The sequence below is a fragment of the Filicampus tigris genome, chromosome 21 (genome assembly GCF_054856515.1).
Source record: "Filicampus tigris isolate MCC_2025a chromosome 21, RoL_Ftig_1.0, whole genome shotgun sequence".
Taxonomy (NCBI): domain Eukaryota; kingdom Metazoa; phylum Chordata; class Actinopteri; order Syngnathiformes; family Syngnathidae; genus Filicampus; species Filicampus tigris.
The window spans coordinates 562,515-579,148 of record NC_141237.1 but is presented as its reverse complement, the minus strand read 5'-3'; the positions used below and the strand labels follow the sequence as shown (position 1 = coordinate 579,148).

Sequence of the window (16,634 nt, the reverse complement as noted above, 5' to 3'; positions counted from 1 at the left end):
CTTGAGCGGTTTGCCTCTCATTATGTCATGACGATGTTTTTAGAAAGTACAATATTCGAGGTTGTCATGTCATTGTGGTTTATGCATTTTGTTATACTTGACTTGAATGTCCGCCTGATTTGCATGTGGGCCACTTCATTTTTGTCTAGTTTGGTTTGATTTTTGTTGAGCGGTGGGAACAAAGTCAAAGTGCAGAAAGGGAGTAAAGCTTGCGAGATTTGAAGTACAGCACTTTAATGATACAACAGGTGGTTTTTTGTTTGTTTTTTTTGTTCCTGAACAGCGGGAGGGATAAACTGCACGTGAGTGAGGAGCAGGCGACAACATCAAACTCATCTTTGGGCTTCTCATTTTCACGTACGAGCGCCCGACGAAAAAGCTCGTCGCCCGCCCGTCTTCTTTTCGACGCCATCAACACCACTTGGGGAAGAAAATGACTCAACACTTCATCGCTGACACGTCCCTTTTTTTTTTTTTGTCCGTTTCGTTAAATACTGCTTCTTAATAATAATACTGGGGATGATGATAGCGGCTTGGGGGTCTCTCGAGGGGCTCTTGGAGCGTTCCAGTCGTGCACGAGGCTGGGGGGGGATCAAGTCGAGGCGGGCGCGGCAGCAAGCGGCCTGCTGCCACACCACAGACAAAAGCCGACAGGCTGAAGCGCAAGCTCTCACTTTGCCAACTGCAAATGGATCGTCTTGGCATGAATGGCGTGAAATTCGGCGCATTCAAAATGCCAAACGTTTTCAAATGCGGAATTGATCAACTAAGGCGAGACGGAGCTTTGCTTTGCTTTTCGGTGGTGCGGCAGCGCCGCGTTTTGCCCGCCGCAAAACAACACGCGTACACACAAAGCAAGCGGGAGGGTTTCGGTGGTCTTGCGCAATTGGGATCAAAATGCGCCATAGTCTGGACAGTAAAACATTGTCTGTACAGCAGACACGCGCATCCATCTATTTACAAAGGTACTGTATATACACACAGCGTTTACACAAAGCTAAGTGCTGGAGGGAGCCGCTTTCGAATACCTGGGGGGTGGGATGGGGGGGCTTGAAGATAATAGCGGGGGGGATACGCACATTCTTTGTACAGCACGGTCGAGGCTTTGCCGTCTTTTTTGACGTTCGCTTGAGTGCGGTAGCGCAAAGAAGGCCGGGCTTGGTTTTGGCCGTCAGTCGCTGAGGATGTGCACGAAGGACATGGGGAAGACGCCCTTGCGCTCCGGCTCGCCCTCGATGTGACCGATCTGCAAGGACAAAAGACCGGCGTCAGCCGGCGGCCGTCCTGCTGCGGGGGCAAAGCCGCAGCGGCGCCGCCGGTGCACTCACCCACCACTCCTGGTCCTCCTCGCCCGTCACCACGATGACCTCGCCCTCCGCAAAGGTCAGCTCGTCGTCGTTGTCGGCCTGGCAGTCGTAGATGGTCTTGACGCGCCGCGCCTTGCTCTTCCCCTGAAACGCAAACGCAAACGCGCCCGCTCCCATCAATTGCTTGGCTTTGTCAGCCGCCCTCCCTTCCCGAACACAATGTTGCCTTTCATTTCATTGCCATGTTTCTTTCTTAATTGATGAAGGAGGAAACGGATGTAAGCCATGTTGGGGGGTGGAAAAAGTGAAGCAGCGTCACGACGCGCTGGCATGTCACTTCAAAGTTTCGTTTTCAGAAGCTGACACCAATCTTTTTTGCCCCCCCACGCTGTGATTATGGAGTGCTGCGTGTGGAACAAATTGAATTTCATCCATTTTGGAAAGCAGCAAAATGCGATTCAAGTCAAGCAAACATGCGATTTGAACGTTTGGGAAAGATTGGGGATTTTAAAAGTGGCAAACATTCAAAGCAAACCGATGCCGCGACCACAGCATACCGCGTTGATTTTCCTGGGGAGGGGCACGGGGGTCTCCGAGGCGCCGGGCGGGGTCCCGTCGGCGTCATCGGCGCCCTGCTGCTGCTGCTGCTGCGGCGGCGGCGGCCGGTCGGGCGAGGGCGAGTCCGGCGGCTGCGGCTGCGGCGGCTGCGGCTGCTGCGGCTGCGGCGGCGGCGGCGGCTGCGTCTGGGGCCTGAGCAAGGCGTCGGCCGGCGGGCGCGGGGCCGCCTCGGCCGGCCCCGGCCTGGGCGGCGCGTCGGCCAGGTGGGGCTTGGGCGGCAGGTCCTTGAGCTGCGGCTTGGGCGGCAGGTCGCCCAGCTGCGGCTTGGGCGGCAGGTCGGAGAGCTGCGGCTTGGGCGGGAGTTCCCCGGGCTTGGGCGGCAGCTCGGCCGGCTGCGGCTTGGGCGGCGGCTCGGCGGGCTGCGGCCGCTCGGGGGCCGCCGCCTTCTGCGGGGCGTCCGTCCCCGGCGGGGACTTCTGGAAGACCTCCGGGGGGAGGCCGGCTTTGTCCACGGAGGGGTGGTGGATGGTGTCGATCTTGCGCAGCGCCACTGCAACAAACGCGCGCAAAAGTTAGAACGACGACGACGACGACGACGACGACGACGACGACGACGATCCAAATGAGAAAGCCCACCTTTCTGAGGTAGTTTGGGAAGAACCCTCGGACCAAGCGTGGACTTTGTGTTGCTGGAAGTGGTACTGCGAGGATTTGGTTGTTTTTGTGTTGAGGACAAATGACAATCACAGCTTCAGTCAACGCTCATTGCAGAGTCCCCGCGAGGTACACCAAAGAGCCACTTTGAAAGGCTACGCCTTGCTGATTTGCAAGCCAAGCGGCGCAGGCTGGAACCCCGCCCCACCCGACTTACAAAGGGCCTCTTGAAGCCCTGCCGGAGGACGGAGCTCAGCTTGACTTGGAAAGGCCAAGCCCGTCTTCGGGCCCGGAAAGCTCAACTCGAGCGCCAATCGGAAAGCGTCTCCGAAACCCTCGTTTGACCCACCCAAGGACAGATTGGAAAGGGCGCGGCTAACGCTGAGTGGGCGCGTCTCACCTCTGCTGCTGAGGGATGCCTTCAAACTTGTTGGAGACGGGCGACATCTTGTTGACGGGAGGCGGCGTGGAGTCGCTTCCTAGAGCGTCGCCAAGCGCGGCCACAAACACACGACACACACGTTACGCACGGCCGCCACACGCTTGCTCTTGACCTCACACAAAGTTCAAAGCGCCCAACGTGCCGGGATGACAAAACGGAATCATGGGATGGAGAGGGAGGGAGGGAGGGAGGGGGAGGGGCGGTCAACTGGCTGAGCTTCCCGTGCGCCTCCTAACAGTTAGCTTTAGCATTTCAGCGCTCGACTTTGAGCGGCGTTTGCTGGCTTTCCACCGGGGAAAGCCGAATCCTGCCGGAGGGAGGTCGCGACGCAGGCTCTCGCGCCAAGAGAGACGTCCGTCCGCGAGAAGGCGGCGCGCAAGGACGTCGGCAGCACCGCGAGTGCCACTAGCTTGCTTGCAACAGTTCATCGATAGCTGTCCTGGTAATCGATTCATCGTTTACAAAGTGTCCAAATCCTCAGAATCTCACTTTCTCGGGTCCTTCGCAAAAGCAGACCGGTTTATCTTTGTGTGTTTTTTTTGTTTTTTTTCCAAAATGAGACATTTGCACACAGCGGCTTTTACTTTGTAAAACTAGTGGATCGACGTTTTTGCTCATCTTTCGACAAATGCGACGGACCCGACCGGCGACGGAACGATCATCCAGAATAAGTCCGTTTCGTGGGCAACCCAAATCAGGCTTAATCGCAGCTGTCGCGCAGACGACGTCGCGCGTCGTTGGCATCGATCGGAAGCCAAGAAGGCTTTTATGGGGTGGTGTCACCCCATTGCGCAAGTGTTGTTTATTTGGGTTTCTTTCATGATAAATCATCATAAATCCCAAAACAAAAACGAGTTGACAAAGAGCAATGCGATTATTCAATTCGCTGATAGAATGGTCGATTCTGACGGCCCTAATAAAATAATGATGGACGACTGGCCATCAGTTTTTTTTCCTGTCTTTTGCCCGGGTTTGAAGAGGGCAAGCCGATTCGACGTCACGAGCGCGGGCCGAAGCCTATTTGTTGGGGCGCGGTGTCAAAGTGCGGTCCTATAGGGTACCGTGTGCTTGCGTCTCGCCCCCGGACGGGCCCCCTCTGCCGTGGCAGAGCGGGCCGGGCGGGTCCGACAGGGTGCGTTTGTGGCCGGGCGGCGGGGGCGGCGGCCTCTTCTTGGACAGGGTGGCGCTGCCTCCCGCCGTGAGTGCAGGCGAGGCGGCGGCCGGAGCAGCTGGAGGAGCGACAACACGCACACACAACACGTCAGCACCTTGGGAGACACCGCCCCCACCCGCCCTCCCCACTTCACAAGTTCAAGAAGGAGATGAAGATCATGAGCAAGAGGAAGAGCAGAGAAATGGCAAAGAGACCGGTTTGGCCGGCAAGCGCCGCGTCACCTTTTCAAGACGAGCACGTCGACGCAACAAGACTAGCTTGACGCTCATTTTAGCATGATAAGTTTGGCGTCGTAAAGAGATCCATTTCAACCGTTGACGTCATGAACGTGATCATCCTCCTGTTCTCACGCCATGAACTGCCCGCGAGCCATTTCAATTTTTCCCCTTCAAACATCCGCTGTTCGCATATCGATGGCATTTTCCATTCACGGTAGCATTAAGCTAGTTCGGCGTGCTAAAGCCAACCTAAGTTTGCGTTCAACCGCTTGACGCCTCTTTTGGGCCAAGCTGCTGCTCGTCAAGTCCGTTGAGTTGAGTCGAGTTGAGGTGAGATGAGATGAGATGAGTGACACCGTGCACAAAGCGCTCCCTGTTGTTGAAATGCGGACAAATTCCCAAGTCGGAGCTGCAAATGTATCGTTTGCGCATCTCGCGGTCAAGTGGGAAGAGAGCGGCGACCAGAGAGCTCAGCCAGAGAGAGCGAGCGGCCGAGGCGCGCGTTCACAGCTCCAATTTCATCATCTCCGCCGGCATTTCGGTTCGGGGAGCCGCGAACGTGGCCAAGCGGTGGCGGCGAGGGTGAGGGCGAGCGGGCGGGCGGGCGGGCGGAAGTCAAATGAGGATATTCACGGATGTATGGTCGAGTGCCAGCCAGTGTGGCGTAGTGCGAATGAGAGCCGAGGAATGCCAAGTGTGGAGCTGAAAGAATCAAAAAGGAGAAAGGGGGAAAAGAAGAGAAAGAAAAAAAGAGAGCGAGATGAGGAGGAGGCGCGTGGGAGAGCAACTTTGCATCTTTTTGGATTTTGGAGTCAAAGGCCAGAGCCAAAGGAGCTGCCGCTGCCGCTGCTCCTTCGCGCGCGCCGCAAAAACAAAGCAAAGAGTCAGCTTGCCGCCGGCCGCGCTCGCTTGGCCGCTGCGAGCGGACGGCCACTCTTGTTGCCATCACGTCCACGTTTAGAAAGTCACAAAAATAACACGCCCGGCGACCATTTCACTTGAAGGCGGCTCAATTTGCACGCTTGAAAATTCCACATTGAAGCTGCACTGGGAAAAGTGCCCGAGGCGATCGTTTGACTTCTTTTCACTATTTCCAATTTTTTTTTTTTTAGCACATTTTATGGATTCATTTGCCAATGAAATCTCTGGAAATGTTCACTGCAAAAAATGTTATTTTTCTCACGTTGACTCTTTTTAATTCCGAGTAGTGTCACAACATTCGGCACGCGTCCGTCACACATCTTGAGTGCAGCGAGAAACAAGTGAGTGAGTGACGAGTGTGGCCGTTCCGCACGAACGGCGCCCCCTGGGCTCCGGAGGCCTCGTATTGGGTGCACAATTCCGCATTCAGGGCAGTCGCGCTGCGCTTAAAAAGGTCGATAGACTCCACTCAGCAACGCCTCCGGCTGCTCTTCTCGGAGCTTCACAATTGCTTGTTTTTCACCCACAGATGTTAACTAACAGAACAAAGCGGAGATAAGCGAGCTTAGCCTAGCTCACCAGAATATTTCCATGTCCGCAGTTGATGTCTTAACTAACCCCAGCTTGGCTAACTTAACCCAGCCTAAGCTTGATATTTTGGTCAAGGCGCCTTTTCACGACCTGACAGCACAGTGATAACGGAAGCTAATCTTGGGACATCTCGGAGGTCTGGCAGAATGCCGGAGCCTTTCCTTCTTCAACAATTGCTTGTTTTTCGGTGGCTTTCATGTCAGTTAGCCTGCCGGTGAAAACTGAGCGGACGCTAACCAACAAACACCGCCGCCTGATATTTCCTGATATCTACCAGTGAGGCGATGACACTCTCTGGTTCTCAAGTCGGTTACACCTCCAAGCGCCGCTATTATTCCCAACGCGAGTGCGCGTCCGCGTTACAGATGGTGGTCAACGCTTCGTATTGATGTCTCGGAGCGAAAAAAGAAAAGTGGCTGAAATGAGCGGCGGCGGCGGCGATGCCAACCTTTGCCCTGGTTCCTGGGCGGCAGCGGCGGGCCGTCGGCGACGGGCGAGGACGTGAGGTCGGTGGAGGCGCTGTACATCTGGTTGGTGAAGGCGCTGTAGGAGAGCCGCTGCTGCTTGTCGCGCTGGCTGATGAAGCCCGGCAGCGACAGCTTGTCGTGCGGCGACAGGCTGGACGAGTGGCAGAAGCTCTGCGGCCGCGGCGAGCGGTCCTTCTTGATGGGACTGGGCTGCGGGAGCACACGCCACACGCCGTCACCGACGTCACGGCCGTCACCGACGTCGCCGACGCCGGCGGACGCGCGCACCTTGTCGTCCAGGTCGTCGTCGCTCTCGTCCATCTCCTCCAGCCGCAGGCTCCACTCGTACTCCACGTGGATGTGAGGGTTGAACTTGCCCTCGGCCGCCTGCACCAGCTGACGAGCAAAACGGAGGCCCTCCGTCAAAGACGTGCATCGGAACGGACAAAAACTTTTTTTTCGGACGGTCAAGCCTCCAAGGTGGGCGTCAACAAGTGAAAAGTGTGCAAAGACTCACCGCCTCCTCGCACGGCACGTTCCTCAGTCGCCTGGCAACGTCCAGCGCCGACTCCCCGTTCTGATTGGCTGGGGGGTGGGGGGGGATTTGACACGGGGCCCCGCGGTTAGTCGGGCGAGGCTCGACTGGACGGGGGGGAGGGGGCGGGCGGACTCACCGACGTCGGTGGCCGGTTTGCCCCTGAGGAGCAGCTTGAGGCACTCGGGCTTCTCGTACATGCAGCAGTAATGGAGGGCCGTGTTGCCCCACTCCGTCTGCTTGTCCAGATTACCGCTGCCGGACAAAAAGACACAAGCGCGCGCGCGCGCACGCACGCACGCACGCATTCAGCCAGTCAGACCAAGTGATGCCGAATGGGCAAAAAACACTCATAGGCCCATCATCAGCCTTTTTGCAACAAAAATCTGATCGGGAGCGCTAGCGACGTCTTTGGACTGCGCCGAGGACAAATTTACATCCTCAATGGTTTCTTTTCCTTTGCGTCGAAGAGGAAAGAAAAAGCATGTTCCGAATCTTGCAAGCTGTTCAATCAACCGCTGCTCGAAGGCGTTTGAACCCGGATTGCGTACGCTCGCTTTCCGCAAGCAATTCAAGTATGTGTTTGCGTTGTTGAGCCGCACGGTGCTGCATTTCTTTGCGACTGGATGGAATTCTTTCCACTTCACATGGGACAGGTTCATTTTTGGACCATTTGATCTTTTCTTTGAAAATAAAAGCCAAATATTTCATGTCACTGCGCATCCTCGCACACTTGTGGTTCGGGACCCGTGGAAAACATCGCTTTTTTTTCCCAGCGAGTCAAATTTCAATAAGATTTCGGGCAGTGGATTTTGTGTCATTCCAAACGACACTGTCATATACTTTTGAGCAGTAATTGCAACGGGGTGACATTGGGATTGTTCTTGTCATTCCGGCCCACGCTCAGTTGAAACGCGCCACAAGCCGACGGAGCAAAACGCCGCGTTGGCATGCGGAAAGGCCGCCGAGCGCGAGCACGACGATCCGCTGCTTTCTCCCGCGATTGTACCTGTTTTGCACCAGGAAGTCCACCAGGTGCAGCGAGGTCTGGTCGGCCGTCCGGACCGAGTAGTGCAGCGCCGTCTCTCCGGCTTCCTGCGGGGGGCGACAAACACAGCGGCAGCGGGCGTGTCAGTCTGCCGGTCTTGACCGAGCCGCTGACTCCGCGGCCCCTTTGAAGGAGTGCCGCTAGCAAGGCTAGCATACGGGGCTGGCCAGAAATGTCACTTGAAACGGGCCGGGAGGCGTCAGGTCAAAGAGCGCGCGGCGTGAGTCGGGCGGCGCGTGGCGACTGACCGGGCCGGCCTCGGGCAGCGGCTCCATGAGCTCCACGCCCTCGGCGTAGACCTGCAGCAGGGCCAGCAGGTCGCGGGCGCGCACCGCCTCGTGCAGCTCCGTCATCTTGGCCGCCGCCGACGAGCACGTCTTGCGGGCGTACTTGTGGTCCACGTACTTGGCGTTGATGAACTCCTTCCTCACCGTCCTGGCGGGGGCGACAAGAGCGTTGGCGGCGGCACCGGTGGCCATGTGGCGGGTGGCCATGTGGCAGGTGGCCATGTGGCGGGTGGCCATGTCGCGGGTGGCCATGTCGCGGGTGGCCATGTCGCGGGCGTCCCGCCGGCGCGCGTACTCACATGTCGCTGGAGGGGCCCGGCTTGGGCGAAGGGGACGGCAGGTTGCCTTCCATGATCTCGTTGAAGCTACTGTTCCCAACGTTCTTGGCCAGCTGACAAAGACGAAGGAGGTCACGCTGACGTTTACAAACTACAAAGTCATGTCGTTATGGTCAGCCTGTTGCATTCGTTATTTGTATTGGACCGAAGGATATTTTGGAGTCTGGAAGGTGATTTGTTTTTTATTTTTTAGGGAAGGCAACCTTGGCGCTCAAGGAATATGCAATTTTCCTTCCAGATAAATGCTACATTTATCAATTGGAACAAAAAAACATCCAGGAAACTTGATGTCATTTTAAAATATACGGAAGGACGGACGGACGGACGGACCTACCAAGAGTTCCGAGGTGCCCAGTTTGTCCAGCTCCATGGACTGGATGCGGGAGATGTGCACGCCCATCTCTCGGTGGATGCCGGAGCACTCGATGCACGTCAGGATGCCCAAGTTGGTGGACAGCCATTTGGGATCTACCGGCCAGACACACACGCACGTCGCACAATGCCTCTTAGTTGCCCACTGGATATTCCAATCATGTTGTAGTGTGGTGCATTTTATAAGGACGCAAAGACAAGGTCAAAAAAACATACGACATCGGGATATATATCCTTACTGGGACATAAATGAATTGCATCGGGATAGGATTTTTTGTCCATTGCACACCTCTAGTTGTCACGTACTTCTTTTTTTGGGGGGTGGGGGGGCGCCCTTTCCTACCGCAGTGACCGACTGCTGATGTTTTGATGCCATGTGGGACATTTGAAAAAGGACAGCTCAGCGCTTTGGAGCTCATCTTGCAGTGTGCGCGCAGAGCGAGAGAGAGGGAGGGAGGGAGGGAGGGAGGGAGCGAACATCAGAGATGTTCCCCAAATAAGAAACGGAAAGCGGTGAGTCACACGCGCGGGCAGGGCAGCGACCGTGTCCAGATGTGAGACGGCGGTTGCGCCCGGTGAAGGAACGGCTGCTCAAAGCCGCGGGCGGAGGCCAAAAATCGCCTCTCATTGCAGCCCGGAGATTACGCCGACGAGGCAAACGATGCCATTTGGCTGCGCTGCACGCCTTGACTTATGTAACGGCGTGACGCAAGCGCGAGCAGGAGGACGCGCGCGAGAGTTTTACCTGCCGCGCCACAGTCGCAGCACAGCTCGTTGCCGGGCATGCGCAGCACGTCCTCGATGATGGCTTTGGTGAGGTCCTCCAGGCCGTCCTCGCCGCCGCCGCCGCCGCCGCCTCCGCTCTGCTCGCCGCGGAAGGCCATGTTCAGGGCCTCCTCCTTGCTGTTGGTCAGCACCGAGATCCATCTGCGCGGCGAGCAGAGCGGCGCTCAGTTAGGCCACAAAAAGGCATTCCAGCACAAATACGCGCTCATCCGCTCTCCGTGGACGTGCAACTGTCCAAATTGCCGCCTGTCGGCACTCGATATTCTCCAATTGCCGTCGTCGCCGAGGAAAGCGGACCGATCGAAATTCCGTTGAGTTCGAGTGACGTGCCCATTCCGAAATTGCGGTCGGTTGCAAAGGAGGTCCGCGGATCGGCCGTAGTAAGACGAGCCGAATATCTCCGGCTATGCGTTTGTGCGGCTGACAGCTGAGAGGTGTGCGCGGCTCCCGACGCGTCAGCCCTACTGGTAGCTGCAAACACAAAGTTAGCTAGCAGAGTAGCGAGGGAGAGGGCTTTTCTCCTCACCTTGTGGGCACACCCTTGGAGCTTGTTCTACTTCCTTTCATGCTCTTTGTTTTCATTTTCAAAGCTCGCAACTACTCCATCTTTGGGTTTCATTCACGTCCGTAGACATTTTTTAAGGAAGCGGGCATCCTGTCGCTCAAAAACCTGACGTGATCAGATATCGGTTTTGGATTCCGCATGGGAAAGTGAGCCGCGAGCAGTGAGACCCGACTCCAGAAAAATTGCTTGCGTTTGCCAGTGCTCTCTTTGCGTCAGACATTTGCAAACATCTGCTTTGAATGCAACCAGCAACATTTTTGCCACTTTTCTGACATGTTCGAGAGACCGGGAACCGAATGGCAAGCAACTTCTATTTTCTGCAAAGCCAATTGAAATCAAAATGAGATCCTACTTTGGATCGTTAAAGGGATGGAATTCCATCTTCAAGGTCGCTAATGATGTTTAGTTTCCCGGAGACGTGCAGCTGAGGAACTGCACTCACTGTGCCACATAGTGAGGGGAGACTACAAAGGAAAAGTCAAGACAAATCCATTTGAAAAGCAACCAATAAATAGATGGAGAATAGAAATGGAATAAATAAACAAGTCAACTCAACAAAGAAACCCCAAATCCCGCTATTACAAAGACGACTCAAAAAGGTTTGTCCATCCGCATCCCGACTCTTTGACGAAGGCTCGATTAAAGTCGTTCTTCCCGGTGGGCACTTTCATTCAGCAGCTCAGAAATTCGGCCGAGCGACCGTTCGCGGCCCGCGTGATTACGGGCGTGCTACGGCTCAATTGGAGGCTTTTTCAATTCCGTTGCAAGCCAAGTTAAAGATGGGCTTCACAAACGCGCTCCAAAGTGCTTCCGGTCCGTCAATGTCGAGCATCTGCTCCAAAGAGTTGTTGTTGGTTCCGCTGTCTGGACTGCGCCATCTGACCGCCAGACTCATTTATTAGCTTTTGACCAAGGTTCATTTATGTGCCGATATGTACAAATGCTACTTATCCCCGCGTCCGTGTTAACATTTGTCAAGACTTTGGAAAGATTGATCATAGACAACCTATTGCCAACGAAGGCCTTGTTTTTCAGAGTCAGGGATCCATTCCATTTCGGGAACCCTGAATTCACATAAAAGTCGGCATTCTTCTTGTTGGAAATGCAGGGTGTTTGGAAGTCTTGAAGTCTCGTCTCATAATTCAGCCCAAATCGGAATAATTGCTCTCGTGCAAACCGGTTAAGACACACAAAAGAGCTTTTCCGCAGCACAAATGCGCCTGCCTTTCAAACATGGCGTCCTTGCGTGCAAAAAAAAACCAAAAAAAAAAACAACCCAAAAACCACGTGCCTCTCCCGACAAGGCACACGGGGAGGGCTGGCTGATGCTGGGGAACACTGAATATTTCATCAAACACGCCGCCGCCGACAATGTGCGTGACGGCGAGGGAACACTAGCGGGAGCGGCGCCAATCCCAGAGGAACGCCGTCAAGCGTGGCCGGCAACCACCAAAGACGCCGCCAACAGGGAGAGCTCAAAGGCAACGCCAACACACGCGACTGCGCGCCGAGTGGCTGACTCCCATGGAGTTTTCGGACCCTCAACCTGCATGCACACAGTCCGAGCGCTATGCATGCCCAAGTTGATCGCTCACATCCGCCCAATGGCATGAATTTTGAAGCCTTGTTTTTTGCCACACCTTTTTTGCACCTTGTGCCACAACATGTCGGCAGCACCGAGCTCTACCGCAAGACACCGAGTGGGGGGAGAAGAAGAGAGCAACAAAAGGAGACTCCAGTCATGGAGTCCAACTATGCAAGTGGACAACTCATGACTATTTATTTCAATCATGGATTCAACTGGCCATGATTTTTCAATCGCTTTGAAGAAACCTCTTTTAGTTGCCAGGCCTTCGTCGAAAATGAAAATTGCGTTTCTATCATCCGTCCAAAATGTTGAGCGTTGTGAAAAAGCTGATGTTTGCAAATGATTTTCTTCTTTGGCTCGTCAGTCTGCTTTGGCGGAGGGCGGCGCAAATTGGACAACATTGACCGGTCAGAGGCCACACTTTTTAAACAAGGTCTGGGAAAGGGCCGACAGCCGTCGAGCGCTTTGATCGCGGATTCATTGTTGCGCTTCCAAATTGGCGTCACGAGTGTTGAATGATTGCAGAGGCGGCTGCTGCCTTGGCAACTATTCGACATTGCCGCTGCATTCGGCTTTTTTCGCACACTTTCCTTGCGGGCAAAAAAATCGCGCCCCGCCGCGGCTCGGTCCGAGTACTCACATGACAAACTCTTGCTCATCCTCAGCTTGGAAATGGTACGTGCGGTTGTCTGCAGCGGGATACACAAAAGGTCAGCGGGAGCGGGCGCGGCCACGCCTTTCGTGTCTGCGCGCACTCACGGGAAATCAGATCAAAACACTTCCTGTCCTCGGCGCTGGGTTTGACCTGGCAGGTGAGGAGGTTGAGCTTCACCGGCTGCCTGTTGGACTGCAAGGGAAAGACGCTCGCCGTTAGTTCTGCAAAATCATTTGGCCGCGTGGGCGCAGTCCAGTGGAAGGAGCCAAAAGCATTTACCCCCCCCAACGGGTCGTCGCGTTTTTAATCAGGGCGCTCCGACCGAAGCCCAGTCAAAGCCGCTGGGGTCGGGGCTCCGCCCTCGCTCGCCACGGGGACAAACGGCGAGCGGTGGCTTATTCGCATGAGGCACGAGCCGCCCCCTCGTCAGCAGCCTCGTTTCACTTTGGGAGACGTATTTGTATGTGTATGTTATGTGTCATTTTCTTGTCGAATATTTTGCCTCAGTTTCTCACATTTTTGTTGCTACTTTCCCAAATGCCATTTAATGAGGACACCCAAGAAAGAACTGCTTATTATTTGATAGTTTTGTCCTATTTTATGGCTCTCTCTTTCTGTGTTTGTTTTTTCCAAACATTTTTTATTATTTCCTAATATTCCGTTTTGACAAAAGCCCAACATAATTAAGACTCCCCGTAACAGCTTGTTCGCTCATCGCTATTTTTGTCTTGTTATTTGCTGTATTCCCGTCAAAGATTTTCGCGATTTCCCAAAGTTTACTTTCTAATCCTTATTTTGACGAGCGCAGACCTGCTATTCGGCTAAAATGAGTTCCTTGTTTGTAATATTTGTGTATCCCCCCCGCCCCCCATCTAATCTTTTTGTCTAATATATATATTTTTCAATTATAGTCATTGGATCCCTCAAACGCAATTTTGTACTACTGTCTGATGTTTTAGTCCTAATTTGAATGTTGAGCATTTTGTGTCCCGGGCACGTTATGAAGACATTCGCAAAGTACAACAAAGGCGTCATAGGTCTCCTTTCATGAAAAGTTCAGCGACTTGCATATTTCAGCCCAAAGACGCGCTTGAACAAGTGAACTGGAGCGTGCGAGAGATGAGATGGGGGGGGGGGGGGGGAATGTCGGTTGACATGGCCGCCGCTGTCGCCGTCAAGCGAGCTACTTTTAGCACACAGCGATGATGTCATGGCCTTGAACGCGACTCGGGCCGTTCTATCCGCCCGGGCTCGTCGCAGATTTCCCTTTCTGTTGTGCGCGTCCCTTCGCGGAGAAAAGGCGAGCCTTTCTCCAGCTCGGCCGCCATATCGCGCGCGCACGCATGCACATTCACAGATGAGTCACCCTGGAACAGCAGGCGCAGGGAGGAAGGGGGGACGGAGTTGCCGTGGCAACCAATCTATGTCAATTCCACCAGACTGCACGTTCGCACATGAGGAGGGGATGGGGGGTGTTCGGGGAGATCCTGTGTGTGTGTGCGTGCGTGCGTGCGTGCGTGCGTGCGTGCGTGCGCGCTCACTGTTGCATGAGAGATGGTGAGGATGCCCCCCTTGACCGAGCACTGCCTGCGCTGCCACACCTTTCTCAGCCTGCGAGGGGTGCAAAAGAGACAGCGGCAGCTTTGACTTTCCTGGGTCGAGGCACACATTTGAGCACATGTGCAAAAAATCAAATAAAAATCACACAGCACACCGCCCAAGTAAAACGTCACAAGACAAGTTTCCTTCAGGTACAACTTGAATGTGTTCCGTGGCCACACTCCCATCGTCTTCCCCCATTGAAATGAATGGAAAGGCCCTTCATCCGTTGCGGCCTCCCCCGACGACAATTGAAAAAATGTTGTCACTCTGTAAAACTGCCCATTCCAAAAACATGGACAAGAAAAATGAAAGCGTTTGTGCGTCATGCTCGAAAGCTGCAATCCAATTGACTTCAATGCGCTGTGCCTGACTTAGCCACCAGGAGGCAGTGCACTATTTTTGCATCATGCAGACACAAACCAAGAAGAAGAACCTTCTTCTTCTTCTTCGCCTGTGAGTGACTCAGGCAAATGCTGAAAAATGAGTCACGTTTTCACAGAAGGAAAAAAAATCAAGTCGCGTCGTCGGTTGTGTGGAGCGGCCTTCATAAGAGGGGAAGAAAAACAAAACCTAGAAATTCAATCAGTGGGTATAGAGCGCCAATTAGTGTTTTCGATGATGAGTTGGCTTTTGACCTCTGGCAGGTGCGTTTCCAAAACCACAGCTGTTAACTGTCAGCACGTCAATTCTGTCTTGTGAAAAACAAAGAAGAAAAATGTCCAATTTTTTAAAAAACATTTCTGATGTTAATGGAATGTCTGTAATGCGGAAACGCCATTGACGTAAAAAAAAAAAGTGTTTTTCACAGGACAGCGACGACATGTTAGCATTAAGCCGTTAACCATTTAGCTGTTGCGTTCCGGAGTAAACTTGAGCTGTGAATGTCTTCAAACAGCCGCAAGCCTCTTCCGATGAATTGCTCTCAGGAAAAGCGCCCGACGGCTGGTAAACGGCCTTACCCGTCGCTCTTCTTCAGCAGGTAGCCTTTCTTCTCGCAGCCAAACTCCTTGTTGCCCTGCAGCTGGTGCATGCTGTAGCCGCCTTGCTTACTCTGCGAGTCCTAAAAGGCGCACAAACGTGACCACAAATGAGACCTGCGCGGCGGCGCGCCGCACACCGACATGCAGAGGGACATCCCCTCGCTCGCTCAGAAAGTGCGGCAGGAACGCTGAGAGATACATCCCATCGCAGCTTTACCGAGACGGAATCGACTGGGAGCTAAAAAAGTCATCTGAAGCGGGCGTGCCAGGAAATGTGGAAAGCGGTGTGTTTGAGATGCCCTGGAAAAATGGTGACGCGTTTTAAGCATTCAATCTTCTACGGGGAAAAGTTCCAAAATGAAGAGTAGATATCAAGTGGTTGAATAGTGCGCCGAAGCCAAAAGACGGCGGTTTTTGTTGGCGAACAACACTGACGAGCCGTTCACTCGCCGTTCACTCGCCGCTCACGCTGAGCTTTTTGTTGTTTTCCGTTCATGTGACGACGCTCAACTCTCAGCATTCCCGCTGCCCATCCGCTAGCATGCACCGAACCGAGCGCGCCGCCCAAAGTCACGCGGCGCAGACAAAATGGCGGCATGCTCCACATGCGGCAGCGGCGGCGGCGGCAGCGGCACTTACTCTTCTCGACTGGGGTCCAGACAAGCGGAAGAAGGCAGTGAGTGAGCGGGGGAAGGAGACAGACGGCAAAGGTGTGAAAGATGCCGCTCGGGTGGCGCGGGTGCCAATGTGTTGGGTTGGCTGTCTCGCGGTTCGCGCGGGGGGGTCAAAGTGCCAAGCGAGGCAGCGGCTACCGTGCGAGCGGACGCGGTCGCCGTACGCGGCGCGAGGCGGGAAATACAGTCGCCGAGCCCCGCAGTTGTTGGCGGGAATCGGCTCCCGCACCTTTGCGACACATTCCGACTCATCCAAAGACATTTTGCAAAAGAAGGATTCCAAGCGGGAGGGGGCGTCGTAGGACGGCACTCCGACTGACTTTTGCTGCTTGCGCTTGTCGCCGGCAGCGCCATCAGGAAGTTTGCCATGAAAGAAGACAAGTCGACATTGTGGGATATTGGCAGCGTTCATTTGGGCCGATCCGAGTGGGTCATCCAACAGCTGCAGCAACTCATACAAAACTCTTTTTCTCTGCCGTGCGGGAAGGACGACTTTGCCTGCAGCGCGGTGGCGCAACCTTGCCGGCCGCCTCTTTGTCTCGCTCTTGGCGCGCTCGCTGCCGCCGGGCGAGCAAGGCGGGAAAATGCCTCTGAAAAGGCCGCCCGCCCGCCGTCAAGTCTGCGCTTTGGCTTGGAGCAGGCTCGGCTCGGGGCTTTTTTCTCCTCCGCTGCCTGACCGACACGGACGGACGACTTTTAGCGTGATCATCGATGAAATGCTGGAGGGGCTTAAGTGGGGCTACGCGGATTTGTAACGAGGCGGCGGCGGCGTCGTCCTCGCGGGCGGCGTCCTCGCGGGCGGCGTCCTCGCGGGCCGCGCTCGAGCGGCCGACGTAAGCCAACTGCTGCACCGATGCCGTCAACTGAATCGC

The 16,634-nt window shown here is 54.8% G+C and overlaps 1 protein-coding gene across 5 annotated transcripts in view; it reads right to left on the bottom strand.

Moving 5' to 3' along the window:
* Nucleotides 1–217: 217 nt before the first annotated feature.
* asap1b (ArfGAP with SH3 domain, ankyrin repeat and PH domain 1b) overlaps nt 218–16,634 on the bottom strand; it is a 37,344-nt gene continuing 20,927 nt past the window's right edge. The window contains exons 10-29 of one of the 5 annotated variants that reach the window (XM_086020071.1): nt 15,068–15,168; nt 14,048–14,117; nt 12,611–12,698; nt 12,492–12,540; nt 9,658–9,839; nt 8,875–9,008; nt 8,502–8,593; nt 8,164–8,350; nt 7,877–7,962; nt 7,007–7,122; nt 6,850–6,917; nt 6,621–6,728; nt 6,314–6,542; nt 4,987–5,055; nt 4,023–4,190; nt 2,920–2,998; nt 2,502–2,566; nt 1,865–2,415; nt 1,329–1,451; nt 218–1,246 (exon numbers count right to left, since the gene is read on the bottom strand). In XM_086020071.1, coding sequence (XP_085876197.1) covers nt 1,172–1,246; nt 1,329–1,451; nt 1,865–2,415; nt 2,502–2,566; nt 2,920–2,998; nt 4,023–4,190; nt 4,987–5,055; nt 6,314–6,542; nt 6,621–6,728; nt 6,850–6,917; nt 7,007–7,122; nt 7,877–7,962; nt 8,164–8,350; nt 8,502–8,593; nt 8,875–9,008; nt 9,658–9,839; nt 12,492–12,540; nt 12,611–12,698; nt 14,048–14,117; nt 15,068–15,168 — 2,640 coding nt within the window. In that variant the 3' untranslated portion in view covers nt 218–1,171. Of the gene's footprint in view, nt 1,247–1,328; nt 1,452–1,864; nt 2,416–2,501; nt 2,567–2,919; nt 2,999–4,022; nt 4,191–4,986; nt 5,056–6,313; nt 6,543–6,620; nt 6,729–6,849; nt 6,918–7,006; nt 7,123–7,876; nt 7,963–8,163; nt 8,351–8,501; nt 8,594–8,874; nt 9,009–9,657; nt 9,840–12,491; nt 12,541–12,610; nt 12,699–14,047; nt 14,118–15,067; nt 15,169–15,727; nt 16,630–16,634 lie in introns of those variants that run through there. The other 4 variants (XM_086020070.1, XM_086020066.1, XM_086020067.1 and 1 more) reach the window with 4 other exon arrangements.